Source organism: Trichomycterus rosablanca, chromosome 11 (genome assembly GCF_030014385.1).
Source record: "Trichomycterus rosablanca isolate fTriRos1 chromosome 11, fTriRos1.hap1, whole genome shotgun sequence".
Taxonomy (NCBI): Eukaryota; Metazoa; Chordata; class Actinopteri; order Siluriformes; family Trichomycteridae; genus Trichomycterus; species Trichomycterus rosablanca.
In genome coordinates, this window is record NC_085998.1 from 27203985 (window position 1) to 27225729 (window position 21745).

Sequence of the window (21745 nt, forward strand, 5' to 3'; positions counted from 1 at the left end):
TGCTGAAATTTTACTTTATGACTGGCCAAAAACAAAAGTTGCCGCCATTAAATGTTTTAGATACAAGGGTTAATTGTATTGCTATAAAAGTGTTCGAGCAGCTTTAGTGGTAATAATTGCTACACATATGACAGCTCATCTAAATTGAAGGGAAATGTATTAAAATAACATTTTGAGGCATCTAAACGCTTAAAACCTACAAAGTATCCACTTTAAATAGAGATTCAAATTAGCTGTGGTTTTAGGTGTGTCCTGCACTCCTGCATGGATGCAGTGACTCATACCTCATAGCTGTGCTTGGAGCCGAGAAAGATGTTGCCAATGTCCAGCAGTTCGAAGTTAAACTGTAGTTTGGGCCCCATGCCCTCTCCCTTTATACGCAAGGGTAAACGAGCCTCTCGACCTGCATAGGGACATTAAATACAAAACACCTGGGTCACATGCTTAAGCAATACACATGCTAAGGAAAAATTATAATTATTACTATATAATGTAACTACTGGGATTAGTCAGTGTTTTACTTTAAAATGTAACACTTAACTGTTAAAGTTATATAGTTATAATTACAGTTATGGTTATAGTTATATTCTACTTTATGGCTGGCCAAAAACAAAAGCTGCTGCCATAGATAAATTAAACAGGTTACAGTAACACACAGTGCACCTTGGGTCACATGCTTACTCTATAATGTAACTACTGGGATTTGTTAGTGTTTTTACAACCCAAAATCAGAAAAAAGTTGAACAGTATGGATAAAAATAAAATACAAATAAAATACAAATAAAATACAAATAAAATAATAATTCAGGTGTTTCTTACATTTACTTTTACCTAAACCTAAGATATTTCATGTTTTGTCCGCTAAACTTAATTTCATTTGTTAATATACCTCCATTCCTGCATTTCAGGCCTGCAACACATTCCAAAAAAGTTGGGATGGGGACAATTTAGGGCTAGTAATGAGGTGAAAAAACTAAATAATGATGGGATTCCAAACAGGTAATGTCAACAGGTGATTGTAATCATTGTTTGGTACAAAAGCAGCATCCAGGAAAGGCTGAGTCAAAGCTGGCCAGAGGATCTCCAGTTCATCAAAAATGTGTGAGAAAATGATTGAAATGTTTTTAAAAAATGAACCTCAAAGAAAGATTGGAAGGGATTTGCAAATTTCTTCCTCTACAGTGCATAATATTATTAAACGATTTAAGGAATCGAGAGAAATTTCAGTGCGTAAAGGCCAAGGGCGCAAGCTTAAACTGAACGCCTGTGATCCTCGATCCCTCAGACGGCACTGCATCAAGAACCGCCACTCAACAATAGCTGATATAACCACATGGGTGAGGGATTACTTTGGAAAACCTTTGTCAAGCACTACAATACAGAGTTACATGCACAAATACCACTTAAAACTTTACTGTGCAAAAAAGAAGCCTTATCTTAACCATGTCCAGAAGTGGTGTCAACTTCTCTGGGTTCTGAGACATCTAGGATGGACCATCACATTTTCAAAGGAAAAATGCGACAATGACGACCCCGTACTGTTGCACATCTTAAGACGTGTTTGCAGGAAGAATTAGACAAAATAAAAGCTGAAACATTAAATCACTTGGTATCCTCGGTGCCAAAACGTCTTTTAAGTGTGATGAAAAGGCATGGCAACATTACAAAGTGGTAAATGATTTACTGTCCCAACTTTTTTTGGAATGTGTTGCAGGCCTGAAATGCAGGAATGGATGTTGATTAATAAATGAAATGAAGTTGAGCAGATAAAACATGAAATATCTCAGGTTCATCCTGTCTGCAATCAAATAAAAGTCAAAGTAAATGTAAGAAACTTTTTTTTAATTATTTGCATTGTTCATGCTGTCCCAACTTTTTCTGATTTGGGGTTGTATTTAAAATGTAACATTTAATTGTTTTGGAATTATACTTTATGAATGGCCAAAAACAAAAGATGCTAAGTTACACTAATATACAATACAATTGGGTGACATGCTTAAGAAACACACCTGCAAAAATATAAAATAGTAAAAGAGACATTTTTATCATTAGAGACAGTGGTAGCCTAGTGGGTAGAGCTTTGGACTATCAATTGAAAGGTTAAGAGTTCGAATCCCAGCTCTGCCATGCAGCCACTGTTGGGCCCTTGAGCAAGGTCCTTAGCCCTCTCTGCTCCAGGGGCGCCATAATATGGCTGACCCTGTGCTCTGACCCCAGCATCCAAACAAGCTGGGATATGCAAAGAAGGAATTTTGTTGTACTGTATGTGTGTATTTGCATATATGACGTGATGTGATGGGCAGGCTAACCACTGTCCTTTAAATACAAGCTAAGCCTAAATGATCTTAGTTTGTAAACCACACCTACCAGGCATAACATTATGACCACTGACAGGTGAAGTGAATAACACTGATTATCTCTTTATCACGGCACCTGTTAGTAGGTGGGATATATTAGCCAGCAAGTGAACATTTTGTCCTCAAAGTTGATGTGTTAGAAGCAGGAAAAGTGGGCAAGTGTAAGGTTTGCAGCTTTGACAAGGGCCAAATTGTGATGGCTAGATGACTGGGTCAGAGCATCTCCAAAACTGCAGCTCTTGTGAGGTGTTCCCGGTCTGCAGTGGTCAGTATATATCAAAAGTGATCCAAGGAAGGAACAGTGGTAAACCGGCCACAGGGTCATGGGCGGACGAGGCTCATTGATGCACGTGGGGAGCGAAGGCTGGCCCGTGTGGTCTGATCCAACAGACGAGCTACTGTAGCTCAAATGCTGGTTCTGATAGAAAGGTGTCAGAGTACACAGTGCATCGCAGTTGCAGGGCTGTTTTGTCAGCAAAAGGGGGGCCAACACAATATTAGGAAGGTGGTCATAATGTTATGCCTAGTCAGTGTATAGTTTAGTTTAGTAAGACAGGAAATTAACATGGTCTACAAATTTGCCATTCAAGAATAAAGGTCTGGACGAATACAAGAATGGTAGGACAAGCACATGGCTGTGAATTTTATCTGTGGTCAAACAATTTAAGTTACGGACGTTATTTTAGGTCACCATTCTACCTTAAAACGACTCTCAGGCAAATACACAAATCAATGTAAATGTGAGGTTTTCTATGGCAGGCTTAAATACACACATGCAAATCACACAATGACTCACTTTAGAAGTGGTTCATGTTTTACTTTTATTTTGATTTTAATACACTTCAGTAATAACTCAGAAGATTTTGCTCGCCGTTACCTGTGACGTCACAGTAAACTGTATGCTGGTACAGTTTGGCTTCTTGTGGTTTGAAGATGATGGTGATTTCTGCTGTGCGGTTTGGCCAGATGTCTCCCTCCTGTAACATACAGAGAGGTACAAGTGGTACAACAGTAGTCCTTTCTTCATCTTTTCCTCAACAAAAGGAGGAACTTTGTTTGTTTATTAGGATTTTAACGTCATGTTTTACAATCTTTGGTCACATTCATGACAGGAACGGTAGTTACTCATTACACAAGATTCATCAGTTCACAAGTTTAATGTCAAACAGTCATGGACAATTTTGTGTCTCCAATTCACCTCACTGCACGTCTTTGGACTGAGAGGAAACCAGAGCTCCCGGAGGAAACATGTCCGGACCTGGACCTCCCCACCTGGGGATCGAACACAGGATCTTCTTGCTGTGAGGCGACAGTGCTACCCACTAAGCCACCATGCCGCCCAAAAGAAGCTGCACCTGGACTGCAATTGTCTGTTGCTGATTAAAAGTCTTGTGGCACTATTTGAGGCACTATATGTTGTATTAAATATCTTAAAACCAAAGTGAGATCCATATAATTACATTTTATATTACTTATGGTAGAACAAGGTGACAAATGACAGCAACATTTAATTCACAAATACAAAACATTCAGTTGATAATTAAAAATCCTGCCCATCCTGTCATTTCGGTGGTCTAACACGCTAACACACCACTGCAAAGTGTCCGAAGTCACAACTTCAAATTCTAGCTGGCTGTCCACACAAACACAGTTTGCCGTGTTTAAGTGAGGGAAGGCCGGACGGGGTCTCTTCCCACTGCCACTGCAATATGAAATCTTCAGGACAACATGTAATTAAAAGCAGCTGCAGATTCGACACGTGTCGGATGGGGTATGTGGTGTTTCAGCTCTCCTTGCTTAGATCATTTAATTAATTGTAAAAGAGCTTCAGGTTAATAAATATAGATGTTTCATGAACACATGACTGTTATATTGCTTATGTTCTTCAAACTCAATTGTGGCTGTGGACTCTAAAAATGCCTAAGTTCATCTATGTTTGATGATTAAAGATAAAGATGATTAAATATATTTTAGTTTACTGCTTTTAAATTATGTAGTTTGTTGCTGTGAGGATAATAAATAAAGCTAAAACTGAATTTAAAGCTAAAACTAAAACTGAATTGCTGAATTATGCATTTAGTGACCAATAGTGCCAATTGATAACTGGTAAATGTTAATATTAATAATAATAATAATTATTATCGTTATTTTTATAGCACCTTTTATACAACAGTGAAGAATCAAATAAAAAGAAATGTTTGAATGAATAAAAAAACATGATAAAAATATCATATCATACATGTGTAAAATGTAAATGTAGAACTGACTTAGAATCCCACTTCTGAGTAATCAGTGTTACTTTGGGTCCATAGCACCACATTTTATAATACTTTTTGTAAAAGGTAAAGGTGGAGATCAGAGGATACTTTTTTTTACTTTGTGCTTGTTTATGAAGACAGTCACACATTTAGAAAATACTGAAAATTAACAAAAATGTTTCAGTGTATTAAAAAATGAGTTTGGGTGGCACTGTAGCTCGGTGGGTAGCACTGTCGCCTCACAGAAAGAAATTCTGGGTTTAATTCCCAGGTGAAACGGTCTAGGTCCTTTTCTGTGTGGAGTTTGCATGCTCTCCCCGTACAAGGGTCTCCTCCAGGGAGCTCTGGTTACCTTCCACAATCCAAATACACCGATGAGACATAACATTATGACCACCTTTTTAATATTGTGTTGGTCCCCCTTTTGTGGGGGGGCACTGTGTATTCTGACACCTTTCTATCAGAACCAGCATTAACTTCTTCAGCAGTTTGAGCTACAGTAGTTCGTCTGTTGGATCGGACCACACGGGCCAGCCTTCGCTCCCCACTAGCATCAATGAGCTTTGGCTGCCCATGAACCTGTTGCTGGTTTACCACTTTTTCTTCCTTGGACCACTTTTGATAGATACTGACCACTGCAGACCAGGAACACCCCACAAGAGCTGCAGTTTTGGAGATTTTTCCTGCTTCTAGCACATCAACTTTGAGGATAAAATGTTCACTTGCTGCCTAATATATCCCACCCACTAACAGGTGCCGTGATAAAGAGATAATCAGTGTTATTCACTTCACCTGTCAGTGGTCATAATGTTATGCCTAGTCGGTGTACATGCAAGTGAGGTGAATTGGAGATACAAAATTGTCCATGACTGTGTTTGACATTAAAAACATGAACTGATGAATATTAAATAAATTAAAAAGGAGTTTGTGTGTATATGTGTGGTTTAAGACACCTGAGGTTGAATAATGATGTGTTGATCACTCAAAGCCAGGCTGTCCTGCCAGTGCTGTTTGCGCCGTTGCTGGAAGGTGCGTGAGAGCACTGAGAGGCGGTCATGCACAGTGGGGTCGGCACCACATTCTGTTAAAAACTGTTCCATCTCATCCTCCTCCTCCTGTTGAAGCTCTGAACAGAACCTGGATAAGTTGACAGTCAGACAGATAAATAAAAGTTCACATGTAAGATATTTTCAATATTAATGAGCATTTTTCATTTCCAAGAGAAAGCGCTTGTGTGGCTCAGCAGTATATTATCCTAACCCAGTACCCCTGGGATCCAGTACTAATGGTGTAATGAATGTTTTCCAGCCACACATTAAGCCTCCTTATACAAATCAAGCATAATTTGAATGCCACAGATGATGTGGGTCGTATGTATCACTTATAGCAACAATTTAGTATTTTTATAACAGTTACTAAGAGAATGACACAAAGTGGTTCCTTGAACATGACAATGAGTTTAGTGTACGTAAATGGCCTTTGCAGTCACCAGATCTGAATCCCATAGAGCTATTACAGGATGTAATAAAACTAAAGACCTTGAGGGATTCATGCCACATATAGTATTACTGATGCTATTCTAAGACCAAAGGAGGGATTTGCCTTAGAGAAGTAAGTCTTTTTTCTTAGAATGTGCATTTCTCCTAGCCAAAGTAACAGACATGCTTAAAATACAGCATAAAATACATTTCAGTGGCATCCCAAACTGATAAATCTCGTACAAAATAGTATATCAAATGAGTGCTCCACCAGTGGTGGTGTTAGTATTCTGACACATCACATAATACACTGATCAGCCATAACATTAAAACCACCTCCTTGTTTTTACACTCTGTACATTTTATCAGCTCCACTTATTACCATATAGAAGCACTTTGTAGTTCTACAATTACTGACTGTAGTCCATCTGTTTCTCTACATACCTTTTTAGCCTGATTTCACCCTGTTCTTCAATTATCTGGACCCCCACAGGACCACTACAGAGCAGGTATTATTTGGGTGGTGGCTCATTCTCAGCACTGCAGTGACAATGACATGATGGTGGTGTGTTAGTGTGTGTTGTGCTGGTATGAGTGGATCAGACACAGCACACAGAGTTTTTAAATACACCTTGTAGATGTAAAGTCAGAGACGATCACTCATCTATTGCTGTTTAAGTTGGTCATCTTCTAGACCTTCATCAGTGGTCACAGGACGCTGCCCAAAGGGCGCTGTTGGCTGGATGTTTTTGGTTGGTGGACTATTCTCAGTCCAGCAGTGACAGTGAGGTGTTTAAAAACTCCATCAGCATTGCTGTGTTTTATCCACTCATCCACCAGCACAACACACACTAACACACCACCACCATGTCAGTGTCACTGCAGTGCTGAGAATGATCCACCACCCAAATAATACCTGCACTGTAGTGGTCCTGGGAGAGTCCTGACCATTGAAGAACAGCATGAAAGGGGGCTAACAAAGCATGCAGAGAAACAGATGGACTACAGTCAGTAATTGTAGAACTACAAAGTGCTTCTATATGGTAAGTGGAGCTTATACGGTATTCCAACATCTCCGCGATTAAGAAGCTTAATGAAACAATATAGAAGTAAAAGTTTTGCAGCGTCTCATGCACCCTAACTAAACTCGCTAAGGAATACGGTATTCCAAGATCTGCGCTATAAAGAAGCTTAATGAAACAATACAGAAGTAAAAGTTTTGCCGCTAATGAATACGGTATTCCAAGATCTGCGCTATAAAGAAGCTTAATGAAACAATACAGAAGTAAAAGTTTTGCCGCTAAGGAATACGGTATTCCAAGATTTCCACTATTAAGAAGTGTAAAACAATATAGAGTCAGAGTCAGAGAGGTTTTATTGTCATTTCAGCTACATACAAGTACATATTGAAACGAAACAGCGTTCCTGTTAGACGTTAGACGTTAGGCACTAGTGCTGCTGTGGTACCATCAAAGCTTTGCACAGTGTACAAACCACCTTTTTGTTTTGTTCCAGTTTTAAGTATTCCCAAAAGTTGGGTCTTTGGAAACTCTACAGTGGGCTTCTGACTGCAGCAGACAGCATTTTTAAGACTGCACTTAATGCCGCCAACCAGTGACTGGACCAAATATGACTTAGGTCATGCACGCAGCAAGTAGTGCTGAGGGAAATCATATGAACGGTTATATGAATAAAAACAATGTAGAAATTAAAAAGGATCATTTATAAACATAGTTTTAAAAACGATGCATCGACTTAAAATATTGACGTCAACGCATTTTTTTAAAGTTGCCAAACGTAGCAATAAGCAATAAAACTTACAATTTTATAAATGTACTTTTACTACAAACATATACTGGCAAACTATACAAGTACATTCTGTATACTCTGTTGGTTACCGACTGAATACCTTAGTCAGCGTTATATGTAGTCAGTAAGGTAGTCGGCCGGTGTGTGTTTGCATTGGTTGTTAAAATGAATAAGATCTCTTAACAAGTAAGGCAAACACACTCCGACTACCATACTGACTGAGTGTGAACTATGGCTCAGCACCACACTGGTCCTCAGGCTTTTCTTAAATAACCCTAGAGGGCGGCACGGTGGCTAAGTGGGTAGCACTGTCGCCTCACAGCAAGAAGGTCCTGGGTTCGATCCCCAGTTAGGGTGGTCCTTTCTGTGTGGAGTTTGCATGTTCTCCTCGTGTCCGCGTGGGTTTTCTCCGGGTGCTCTGGTTTCCTCCCACAGTCGAAAGACATGCAAGTGAGGTGAACTGGAGACACTAAATTGTCCAGGACTGTGTTCTAACTACCGTTTCTGTCATGAATGTAACCAAAGTGTAAAACATGATGTTAAAATCCTAATAAATAAACAAATAACCCTAGAATCAGGTGCGGTGTATTACCGCTTATTAGAGCTATAGCTTTTGGGATTTGTTTTCAGTTTGGGACTATGAAGGGCCGATCTAAGCTTACAGCCAAACCTATGCTGCTGGAGTTTTTAAACACCTCACTGTCACTGCTGGACTGAGAATAGTCCACCAACCAAAACTATCCAGCCAACAGCGCTCTGTGACCACTGATGAAGATCTAGAAGATGACCAACTCAAACAGCAGCAATAGATGAGCGATCATCTCTGACTTTATATCTACAAGGTGAACCAACTAGGTAGGAGTGTCTAATAGAGTGGACAGTGAGTGGACATGGTATTTAAAAACTCCAGCAGCGCTGATGTGTCTGATCCACTCATACCAGCACAACACACACTAACACACCACCACCATGTCAGTGTCACTGCAGTGCTGAGAATGATCCAACACCTAAATAATACCTGCTCTGTGGTGGTCCTGTGGGGGTCCTGACTATTGAAGAACAGGGTGAAAGCAGGCTAAAAAGGTATGTAGAGAAACAGATGGACTAGTCAGTAACTGTAGAACTACAAAATGATTCTATATGGCAAGTGGAGCTGATAAAATGGACAGTGAGTGTAAAACAAGGAGGTGGTTTTAATGTTATGGCTGATCAGTGTATAGTTTAAATGTAACCCTAGGTTAGCTGGTCTAATCTGACCTTAGTCTGTTCTGTTCCTCCTCCTCCTCAGTGGCAAAGCTCTTCCACCTGTAATGCACTATGGAGTCACTTCTGTTTAGTATGGACACTGTGCGCTGGTTGGCCATGGTGATGTAAGTTTTCTCCACCAGCACCGAGTTCTTGTCCAGTCTCACGCTGATGTCTGTGGAGGCTCCATACAGACTGATGTAAATGTCCTCCCCTATAAAAGAACAAATAGATCAATGTGGTCTACTCTACAGATTAACTTTAAGTCATCCACATTAAACTGAGGCAATGTTTACGTTAGATATTTTAGGTGTCCATATACACTATATTACCAAAAGTATTCACTCACCAATTCAAATAATTGAATTCAGGTGTATAAAACCAAGCACCTAGGCATGCAGACTGCTTCTACAAACATTAGTGAAAGAATGGGTCGCTTTCAGGAGCTCAGTGAATTCCAGCGTGGTACCGTGATAGGATGCCACCTGTGCAACAAGTCCAGTCGGGAAATTTTCTTGCTACTAAATATTCCACAGTTGACAGTCAGCGCTATTATAACAAAGTGGAAGCATTTGGGAACGACAGCAACTCGGCCACCAAGTGGTAGCCACGTAAATGACAGAGCGGGAGTCAGCAGATGCTGAGGCGCTTAGTGCGCAGAGGTCACCAACTTTCTGCAGAGTCAATCACTACAGATTGTTCTACTAGAGCAGTAGAGACAGGTTCTCTGGAGTGACGAATCACGCTTCTCCGTCTGGCAATCCAATGGACGAGTTTGGGTTTGGCGGTTGCCAGAAGAACGGTACTTGTGTGACTGCATTGTGCCAACTGTAAAGTTTGGTGGAGGGGGGATTATGGTGTGGGGTTGTTTTTCAGGAGTTGGGCTCGGCCCCTTAGTTCCAGTGAAAGGAACTCTTAATGCATCAGCATACCAAGAGATTTTGGACAATTTCATGCTCCCAACTTTGTGAGAACAGTTTGGGGATGGCCCCTTCCTGTTCCAACATGAATGCGCACCAGTGCACAAAGCAAGGTCCATAAAGACATGGACGAGCGAGTTTGGTGTGGAAAAACTTGACCTTTGGCCTGAATTAGAATGGAGACTGTGAGCCAGGCCTTCTCGTCCAACATCAGTGTCTGACCTCACAAATGCGCTTCTGGAAGAATGGTCAAAAATTCCCATAAACACACTCCTAAACCTTGTGGAAAGCCTTCCCAGAAGAGTTGAAGCTGTCATAGCTGCAAAGGGTGGGCCGACATCATATTAAACCCTATGGATTAAGAATGGGACGTCACTCAAGTTCATATGCGTGTGAAGGCAGACGAGCGAATACTTTTGGCAATATAGTGTACTTATGGTGCTGGATTCTTTGACTGCTAAGCTAAACACACCATATTACAATCTGTTCCTGCAGATAAAGCTTAGCACAGAACCATTATGATCTGGTTCTGTTCCTGTTTTCAACATTCTTTTTATCTCACTTTCTCTAACCAAACATTAGACATATTCTAGAGATATCTGTGTCTATATAAGCTCTTGTAGTATAAATGAAGGTGTCTTAAACTCTGACTTTGTCTCTTGTCTGAGTGCTTACCCATACTAGATGCACAAAATTCTTCCTCTCCTGATCTTTGTCAATAGGAGGGACGTCTGTGTAGTAGCTTAACTAAACTGTAGTGACAGTTTACACATTATTCTCTGATTTAGGTCACTGGGGTTCTAGACATGGCCAGGATTATGCCTCTGGGTTTCAACCTTCCATAAACAAGAGGTGGACAAAATAAGAGAAATGCTTAACTCATTAGTGACTGATTCACATTTACAGCTACAGCTGCACAGGAGAGTTCTGTTGGCTGATTGTGAATTAACAGCATATATGTACATAAGCTACAATGAGCTCTGCCAATATGCACTTTTATATGAGAGTTTTCAAAGCAACATGAGCCAATAATGTCCACATAGTGTCCAAACAAAAGGCCAAACAATAGATGACAGATTTGCAGATGTATTTATTCATGGTCTCAGTGGTTGCAAGTGGAAGCTTACTGACAGGTAAATAGCAACGGATATACTGCAATAATACAAGAACAAAAATAAACAATACATGGTAAGTTTTACAATCCTGGAATACAAGGCAGAAACACCTTTTTAAGGCAGATGTGCACAAATGCAAAACATAGTGTAAGAAACATTAAATCATGGCGCATCAGCATTGAAAATTTTCTGGTTCTGCTTTTCTCATATTTCCTGCACCTGAATTTATGTTTGAACAAAACCAAACAACGCCTGCTAGTTTAACCCTAAATTTCTGCAGTGATTTAATACAGTGCAGCCATATAACGTAAATTTCTAGTTCAAAAGTATAATGATGTAAATTAAAAAATGTCTTTTCATTTTATTTCCAACACTTGATTCCAATTAGGAGTGCAGCTATTGTCTGTACTGAGTTAGAATGTCGACTAATACCCACTTTTACCCACTCCTAATGTGTGTGTGTGCCAGCTTTATTACAAGCTGTATCCAGAGATCCTAATCTGAACATGTGAACATTTTCATGCATTTATGGGAGTTGATGCTTCTCAACAGCTACTATACGCCAGCTATATATATATATATTTCTTATGTGGTCAGGAGTCTCCCAGGACCACTACAGAGCAGCTATTATTTGGGTGGTGGATCATTCTCAGTACTGCAGTGACACTGACATGGTGGTGGTGTGTTAGTGTGTGTTGTGCTGGTATGAGTGGATAAGACACACATAATGATGGAGTTTTTAAACAACTCACTGTCACTGCTGGACTGAGAATAATCCACCAGCCAAAAATATTCAGCCAACAGCACCCTGTGGGCAGCGTCCTGTGACCACTGATGAAGATCTAGAAGATGACCAACTCAAACAGCAGCAATAGATGAGCGATCGTCTCTGAATTTACATCTACAAGGTGGACCAACTAGGTAGGAGTGTCTAATAGAGTGGACATTGAGTGGACACAGTATTTAAAAACTCCAGCAGTGCTGCTGTGTCTGATCCACTCATACCAGTACAACACACACTAACACACCACCACCATGTCATTGTCACTGCAGTGCTAAGAATGATCCACCACCTAAATAATACCTGCTCTGTGGTGGTCCTGTGGGGGTCCTTAAAAAAAGTATGTAGAGAAATAGATGGACTACAGTCAGTAATTGTAGAACTACAAAGTGCTCCTATTTGGTAAGTGGAGCTGATAAAATGCACAGGGAGTTTAGAAACAAGGAGGTGGTTTTAATAATATGGCTGATCATATATACATGCATTACAAAACAGTTTTAATAAAATAGTAAACATAGCAATCAAAGTCTAGATTAAATACAAATTTAATTATAAATCAGATTAATTTTAATCATGAAAGGTCTATAGTATAATATTTACTCTTTATATTCTATATTGGTGTGTGTGTTTGAATGGCATGAGAACCTTTTCTGGATTCCAGACGATTCGTTATGACTTGTAATGACGCCCTTTCTAATTCATTTGGATCGAACACAGATCTGGCTTCATTAAAACATGTTTACTCAAATGTGCTCCATCGTTCTGAGGAATTAAACAGCAGTGCACCTTAATTACTAATCCTTAACATTAACAAACTACAAGTAACGCTGATGATTGATGCTGTTCAAAATTCCCCAACTATGAAATGTAAGAACTGTCTGGTCAGGCAAGTCATGCGTGGCTACAGAATACTTAGCCCGCTAGCATTAGTACTAATATAATAAACATAATAAAGCTCATTATTTGGGCAGTAACACCGACCTATAGTTCACTTGAAGTTATTTGAATTACAACTAAAGTGGGTTCAGTTGACTAAAACTTGTCCTGTAAACTTATATGAATGTGCTATGTAGTTAGCTAAGCGAATGTGTGTGCCATATACCGTTTAAATAATAAACATGCTCATTAAAAACCCAAACTGTGAAGACAGTTTGCATCAGTATGGGGTCAGACACTTGTGGTTCTGTGTGTAACATTTATTATTCTGTTACAATTATTTTTTTTTTTTTAATGATGTGGATATTTTGCATCATGCTTAAATGCAAAAGTGAACCCCTGCTTATGACGTTACCAACTGCATCTTTAATAATTATGATTAGCATGTTCAGTTTGCAGTTATAATGAACTTCTCATTAAATACATTCTGCAGACATTTGCATGTATGACATTTAGCAGTGATTGAGTGAAGTCAAGCAATTAAGGGTTAGGGCCTTGGTCATGGGCCAAACAGTGGCGAGTTGGCAGTGGTGGGGTTTTATGATAACCTTCTGATTACATTTTCAGCATTTAGCAGACTCTTTTATCCAAAGCGACTTACAGTACTGTGACAGCATATTGTTTAAACAATTGAGGGTTAAGTGCCTTGCTTAAGGCCCAACAGTGACAACCTGGCAGTGGTGGGGCTTGAACCAGCAACCTTTCAATTACTAGTCCAGTACCTCAACTGCTAGGCTACAACTGCCCTGACTAGTACCAAAACTGCCAAAGCTACTACTGCCAAGCATTCTTGAGGCTGACCTGTTAATCATGTTAATCATTACTGCCATATTCAGTATGTTATGACATTTTTTTATGCAATAACACATAAGTGGCTTGTTGATATGAAACTGTAGCACTACCTGCTGTTCCTGATGCAGCCACTTCCATGCTAGTACGCTAGTAGTAGCGATCATGGCACATTTGGCCAATCAGACAGCGCAGAGGGAGTCTGTGTCACCGGTTTACTAATTACCAAACCTGAAACTAATCAAGGGATGTCTATTTAGAAATTGATGCAAACTGTACTTTGTGAGGTATTTTGTTCTGTGTACTGAGTGTTTAAATGTGCTAAGGTATTTTTATGTATGACCCTTTTGCCCGGTATTTCGACTACGTCTTCTGTGTTTGCCCTCATATAGTGGGGCCAAAAAGTATTTAGTCAGCCACTGATTGTGCAAGTTCTCCTACTTAGAAAGATGAGAGAGGTCTGTAATTTTCATCATAGGTACACTTCAACTATGAGAGACAAAATGAGAAAAAAAAATCCAGGAAATCACATTGTAGGATTTTTAAAGAATTTATTTGTAAATTATGGTGGAAAATAAGTATTTGGTCAATAACAAAAGTTCAACTCAATACTTTGTAACATAACCTTTGTTGGCAATGACAGAGGTCAAACGTTTCCTGTAAGTCTTCACCAGGTTTGCACACACTGTAGCTGGTATTTTAGCCCATTCCTCCATGCAGATCTCCTCTAGAGCATTGATGTTTTGGGGCTGTCGCTGGGCAACACGGACTTTCAACTCCCTGCACAAATTTTCTATGGGGTTGAGGTCTGGAGACTGGCTAGGCCACTCCAGGACCTTGAAATGCTTTTTACGGAGCCACTCCTTCGTTGCCCGAGCGGTGTGTTTGGGATCATTGTCATGCTGGAAGACCCAGCCACGTTCCATCTTCAATGCTCTCACTGATGGAAGGAGGTTTTGGCTTTAAATCTCACGATACACGGCCCCGTTCATTCTTCCCTTAACACGGATCAGTCGTCCTGTCCCCTTTGCAGAAAAACAGCCCCAAAGCATGATGTTTCCGCCCCCATGCTTCACAGTAGGTATGGTGTTCAACTCAGCATTCTTCTTCCTCAAAACACGACGAGTTGAGTTTTTACCAAAAAGTTCCATTTTGGTTTCATCTGACCACATGATATTCTCCCAATCCTCTTCTGGATCATCCATATGCTCTCTGGCAAACTTCAGACGGGCCTGGACATGTACTGGCTTAAGCAGGGGGACACGCCTGGCACTGCAGGATTTGAGTCCCTCTCGGCGTAGTGTGTTACTGATGGTAGCCTTTGTTACTTTGGTCCCAGCTCTCTGCAGGTCATTCATCAGGTCCCTCCGTGTAGTTCTGGGATTTTTGCTCACCGTTCTCATGATCATTTTGACCCCACGGGATGAGATCTGGGGCCCCAGATCGAGGGAGATTATCAATGGTCTTGTATGTCTTCCATTTTCTTACAATTGCTCCCACAGTTGATTTATTCACACCAACCTGCTTGCCTATTGTAGATTCACTCTTCCCAGCCTGGTGCAGGTCTACAGTTTTCTTCCTGGTGTCCTTCGACAGCTCTTTGGTCTTGGCCATGGTTGAGTTTGGAGTCTGACTGTTTGAGGCTTTGGACAGGTGTCTTTTATACAGATAACGAGGTCAAACAGGTGCCATTAATACAGGTAACGAGTGGAGGACAGAAGAGCTTCTTAAAGAAGAAGTTACAGGTCTGTGAGAGCCAGAAATCTTGCTTGTTTGTGGGTGACCAAATACTTATTTTCCACCATAATTTACAAATAAATTCTTTAAAAATCCTACAATGTGATTTCCTGGATTTTTTTTTTCTCATTTTGTCTCTCATAGTTGAAGTGTACCTATGATGAAAATTACAGACCTCTCTCATCTTTCTAAGTAGGAGAACTTGCACAATCAGTGGCTGACTAAATACTTTTTGGCCCCACTGTATCTTGTTTCGCATAGTTTCTTTACATGGTGACCTTCTGCTTGTTACCGACTACTCTTTGGATTACCCTCTGTACCTTGAACTGGTTTATTAAATCATTATCTGTGAGCATCTGACTTTTCTGTTCATGTGCATGACAGAAATTCAATGATGTGTTTTATATTTTGATGGGGCAATTTAAGATAACCGCCGACTAATGATCGTTGGTTATTGGTTACAAGAAATTGGCAACATTTGCATCCCTAGTTCAATGAACACTTTGCATGATCATATCACACAATCATTTGGAGGTGATTTTATAGAACCAGGTGCGCTTTTAAATTGTTCCTGTATTTAACAGAGTTCAGGACTACAGTGGCTTTCTCTCTTTTTTATCCTTTAAAGAACTGAACAATTTCTTTTTGAAGATGGTCCAACATCCTACAACTAACCATTCAGGACTTTTCATGACTGCATTTAATATATGCCTGAAGTTATTCTTCAAACAAAGACTAGATTTACTTTTTATTATCCCCTTGCTGTTCATACAGTCAAACCGGAAAGTCTGCACACCCCTTTCACCTTCTCCATGTTTTATTACATCACAGACTCATTCTATAATAGATGGAGTTCATTTTTTGTCACAAAAAATTCGACACAAAATAACCCACAATGACAAAGTGAAAGCAGGTTTTTAGACATTTGTGCTAATTTATTAAAAATGTAAATGTAAAATATCATATGTACACAATTGTGCACATCCTTTGATATGACACCCAAAAGTGAGCTGAGGTGCATTTTGTTTTCACTGATACTGCTTGAGTTGTTTCTACAATTTAATTGGAGTCCACCTGTGATCAATTCAATTGACTGGACATGATTGGGGATTGCCAACACCTGCCTATATAAGGTCCCACAGTTGACAGTGCATATCAGAGCAAACTCCAAGCCATGGGGTCAAATGAATGATCTGCAGACCTCAGAAACAGGATTATGTTAAGGCATAGATCTGGAGAAGGGTACAGAAAAATTGCTGCAGCTTTACAGGTCCCAAAGAGCACAGTGGCCACCATCATTCATAAATGGGAGAAGTTTGGAACCACCAAAAATCTTCCTAGAGCTGGCCGCCCGGCCAAACTGAACGTTCGGGGAAGACGGGCCTTGGCCAGGGAGGTGAGCAGGAACCCGAGGGTCACTCTGACAGCTCCAGCATATCCTTGTGGAGATGGGAGAACCTATCAGAAGATCAACCATCCAGGCAGCACTCCACAAATCATGCCTTTATGGAAGCCACTCCTTAGTAAAAGGCACATGACAAGGCTTGGAGTTTGCCAAAAGGCACCTAGAGGATTCTCAAACCATAAGAAACAAGATTCTCTGGTGTGATGAAACCATAATGGAACTTTTTGGCCTGAATACCAAGCGTCACATCTGGAGGAAACCAGGCACTGCTCATCACCTGGCTAATGCCATCCCTACAGTAAAGCATGGCGGTGGCAGCATCATGATGTGCGGATGTTTTTGCGGGACTGGGGTGACTAGTCCTGATAGAGGGAAAGATGAATGCAGCTAAGTACACCAAGATCCTTGAAGAAAACCTGCTCCAGAGTGCTCTGGACCTCAGACTGGGGTGAAGGTTTACCTTTCAACGTGACACCGACCCGAAGCACACAACCAAGAGAACAAAGGAGTGGCTTCAGAGAAAGTCTGTGAATGTCCTTGAGTGGCCCAGCCAGAGCCCAGACCTGAATCCAATCGAACATCTGTGGAAGGAGCTGAAAATGGCTGTGTACCGATGCTCCCTATCCAACCTGATGGAGCTATATGCCAAGAGGAATAGCCAAAAATGCTTTTTCCCCAACACACCTTGAAGCTGTAATTGCTGCCAAAGGTACATCAACCGAGTATTAGGCTAAGGGTTAAGAATTAAGAGTTAAGAATGCTCACAAATCTTAACTCAATAATCCAGAACAATTCACACCCACTTCACGCCCTGGAGGTGTTTCGACAGAGCACCCTCAGTCATGGACTGATTCCTCCCAAATGCAGAACTGAACGCTACAGAAAATCTTTCCTTACAACTGAAATCAGACTGTTCAACAACTCATAATAATTCAAAATAATTCATAATAATTTACAATATATAGCTACATTTTGTATGCTATGCATGCACCATAATACCAATGTTTACATACCCAATACCTAATATATACCTACATTTTGTTTGCTATGCATGCACCATAAGACCAATGTTTACATACCTAATACCTAATATACAGCTACATTTTGTATGCTGCACGCACCATAAGACCAATGTTTACATACCTAATACCTAATATATAGCTACATTTTGTATGCTGCATGCACCATAAGACCAATGTAGTAGTACAGCTCTCACACTCTCTCATACTGGTCACTGAAAGTTCCAACATGGCACCTCATGGCAAAGAACTCTCTGAGGATCTTAAAAGACGAATTGTTGCGCTACATGAAGGTGGCCAAGGCTACAAGAAGATTGCCAACACCCTGAAACTGAGCTGCAGCACAGTGGCCAAGATCATCCAGCGTTTTAAAAGAGCAGGGTCCACTCAGAACAGACCTCGCGTTGGTCGTCCAAAGAAGCTGAGTGCACATGCTCAGCGTCACATCCAACTGCTGTCTTTGAAAGATAGGCGCAGGAGTGCTGTCAGCATTGCTGCAGAGATTGAAAAGGTGGGGGGTCAGCCTGTCAGTGCTCAGACCATACGCCGCACACTACATCAAATTGGTCTGCATGGCTGTCACCCCAGAAGGAAGCCTCTTCTGAAGTCTCTACACAAGAAAGCCCACAAACAGTTTGCTGAAGACATGTCAACAAAGGTCATGGATTACTGGAACCATGTCCTATGGTCTGATGAGACCAAGATTAATTTGTTTGGTTCAGATGGTCTCAAGCATGTGTGGCGGCAATCAGGTGAGGAGTACAAAGATAAGTGTGTCATGCCTACAGTCAAGCATGGTGGTGGGAATGCCATGGTCTGGGGCTGCATAAGTGCAGCAGGTGTTGGGGAGTTACATTTCATTGAGGGACACATGAACTCCAATATGTACTGTGAAATACTGAAGCAGAGCATGATCCCCTCCCTCCGGAAACTGGGTCGCAGGGCAGTGTTCCAGCATGATAATGACCCCAAACACACCTCTAAGACGACCACTGCTTTATTGAAGAGGCTGAGGGTAAAGGTGATGGACTGGCCAAGCATGTCTCCAGACCTAAACCCAATAGAACATCTTTGGGGCATCCTCAAGCGGAAGGTGGAGGAGCGCAAAGTCTCGAATATCCGCCAGCTCAGTGATGTCGTCATGGAGGAGTGGAAAAGCATTCCAGTGGCAACCTGTGAAGCTCTGGTAAACTCCATGCCCAGGAGAGTTAAGGCAGTTCTGGGAAATAATGGTGGCCACACAAAATATTGACACTTCAGGAACTTTCACTAAGGGGTGTACTCACTTTTGTTGCCGGTGGTTTAGACATTAATGGCTGTATATTGAGTTATTTTGAGGGAAGAATACATTTACACTGTTATATAAGCTGCACACAGACTACTTTTTATTGTGTCAGAGTGTCATTTTGTCAGTGTTGTCCCATGAAAAGATATACTTAAATATCTGCAGAAATGTGAGGGGTGTACTCACTTTTGTGATACACTGTAGCTACATTTTGTATGCTATGCATGCACCATAAGACCAATGTTTACATACCTAATACAGTAGACCCTTGAGTTACGAACGGTTTACCATACGAACATTTTGGGTTATGAACGATCTTTTTCAACTTAACGTATGAACAAATTTCGGATTACGAACCAAAATTCGAGGAACACGTGACATCACAAACAAGTTGGCTCCGACCGTCTTTCTCTCTAAATATATATATACAGTGAGCGAACATTTGGACAGCGGACGGTGTTTTCTTCATATTTTGTAAAATTCAATATTAAAATGTCCACAGAGAAGGTGCAGAGAAAACGCAGTTTTTTGTTGTTGTATAATTACTCCTGCCAGTAGCTGTCACTGTGTATCAGACAGAGGGGACAGTGAGTAAGAGAAAAGAAGGAAGTTATTCTTTCGTGAAATTGCATCTACAAAATACAACGCTATTGAAATGAAGGAAATAATAGAGAAATATGAGAGTTATTGTTGTTTCTGGTAGATACAATGTATTATGGTGTATGGTACAGGACACATACTGTACTGAAATGTGATGTGCAGTGTATCACAAAAGTGAGTACACCCCTCACATTTCTGCAAATATTTTATTATATCTTTTCATGGGACAACACTATAGAAATAAAACTTGGATATAACTTAGAGTAGTCAGTGCACAACTTGTATAGCAGTGTAGATCTTCTGAAAATAACTCAACACACAGCCATTAATGTCTAAATAGCTGGCAACATAAGTGAGTACACCCCACAGTGAACATGTCCAAATTGTGCCCAAAGTGTCAATATTTTGTGTGACCACCATTATTATCCAGCACTGCCTTAACCCTCCTGGGCATGGAATTCACCAGAGCTGCACAGGTCGCTACTGGAATCCTCTTCCACTCCTCCATGATGACATTACGGAGCTGGTGGATGTTAGACACTTTGAACTCCTCCACCTTCCACTTGAGGATGCGCCACAGGTGCTCAATTGGGTTTAGTCCATCACCTTTACCTTCAGCTTCCTCAGCAAGGCAGTTGTCATCTTGGAGGTTGTGTTTGGGGTCGTTATCCTGTTGGAAAACTGCCATGATTTTTGACTGCCCAGTTTTCGAAGGGAGGGGATCATGCTCTGTTTCAGAATGTCACAGTACATGTTGGAATTCATGTTTCCCTCAATGAACTGCAGCTCCCCAGTGCCAGCAACACTCATGCAGCCCAAGACCATGATGCTACCACCACCATGCTTGACTGTAGACAAGATACAGTTGTCTTGGTACTTCTCACCAGGGCGCCGCCACACATGCTGGACACCATCTGAGCCAAACAAGTTTATCTTGGTCTCGTCAGACCACAGGGCATTACAGTAATCCATGTTCTTGGACTGCTTGTTTTCAGCAAACTGTTTGCGGGCTTTCTTGTGCGTCAGCTTCCTTCTGGGATGACGACCATGCAGACCGAGTTGATGCAGTGTGCGGCGTATGGTCTGAGCACTGACAGGCTGACCTCCCACGTCTTCAACCTCTGCAGCAATGCTGGCAGCACTCATGTGTCTATTTTTTAAAGCCAACCTCTGGATATGACGCCGAACACGTGGACTCAACTTCTTTGGTCGACCCTGGCGAAGCCTGTTCCGAGTGGAACCTGTCCTGGAAAACCGCTGTATGACCTTGGCCACCATGCTGTAGCTCAGTTTCAGGGTGTTAGCAATCTTCTTATAGCCCAGGCCATCTTTGTGGAGAGCAACAATTCTATTTCTCACATCCTCAGAGAGTTCTTTGCCATGAGGTGCCATGTTGAATATCCAGTGGCCAGTATGAGAGAATTGTACCCAAAACACCAAATTTAACAGCCCTGCTCCCCATTTACACCTGGGACCTTGACACATGACACCAGGGAGGGACAACGACACATTTGGGCACAATTTGGACATGTTCACTGTGGGGTGTACTCATTTATGTTGCCAGCTATACACAGGCTGTGTGTTGAGTTATTTTCAGAAGACAGTAAATCTACACTGCTATACAAGCTGTACACTGACTACTCTAAGTTATATCCAAGTTTCATGTCTATAGTGTTGTCCCATGAAAAGATATAATGAAATATTTGCAGAAATGTGAGGGGTGTACTCACTTTTGTGATACACTGTATGTTCATGTACAGTACAGTACTACTGTGTATTGTTGTTTATTATTGTTTATGACGGGAATGTCTATTCTATAATTTAAGATTTAAGGGAAAATATACTTGTATTTATAACAAAAAAGACCATTTAAGACATTAGAAAGGTTAGGTAAGGGGGTAGTTTGGTAGATTTCTTATGGGAAAAATAGGTTTAACTAACGAACATTTTGACTTAAGAACAGCCCTTAGGAACCAATTAAAGTCAAGGGTCTGCTGTACCTAATATATTG

The 21745-nt window shown here is 40.9% G+C and overlaps 1 protein-coding gene across 1 annotated transcript in view; it reads right to left on the minus strand.

Moving 5' to 3' along the window:
- Nucleotides 1-21745, minus strand: part of hydin (HYDIN axonemal central pair apparatus protein) — a 262192-nt gene that overhangs the window by 195958 nt on the left and 44489 nt on the right. The window contains exons 8-11 of the mRNA XM_063004123.1: nucleotides 9160-9361; nucleotides 5569-5752; nucleotides 3235-3334; nucleotides 285-403 (exon numbers count right to left, since the gene is read on the minus strand). Of these exons, the coding sequence (XP_062860193.1) occupies nucleotides 285-403; nucleotides 3235-3334; nucleotides 5569-5752; nucleotides 9160-9361 (605 nt within the window). The remainder of the gene's footprint in view (nucleotides 1-284; nucleotides 404-3234; nucleotides 3335-5568; nucleotides 5753-9159; nucleotides 9362-21745) is intronic.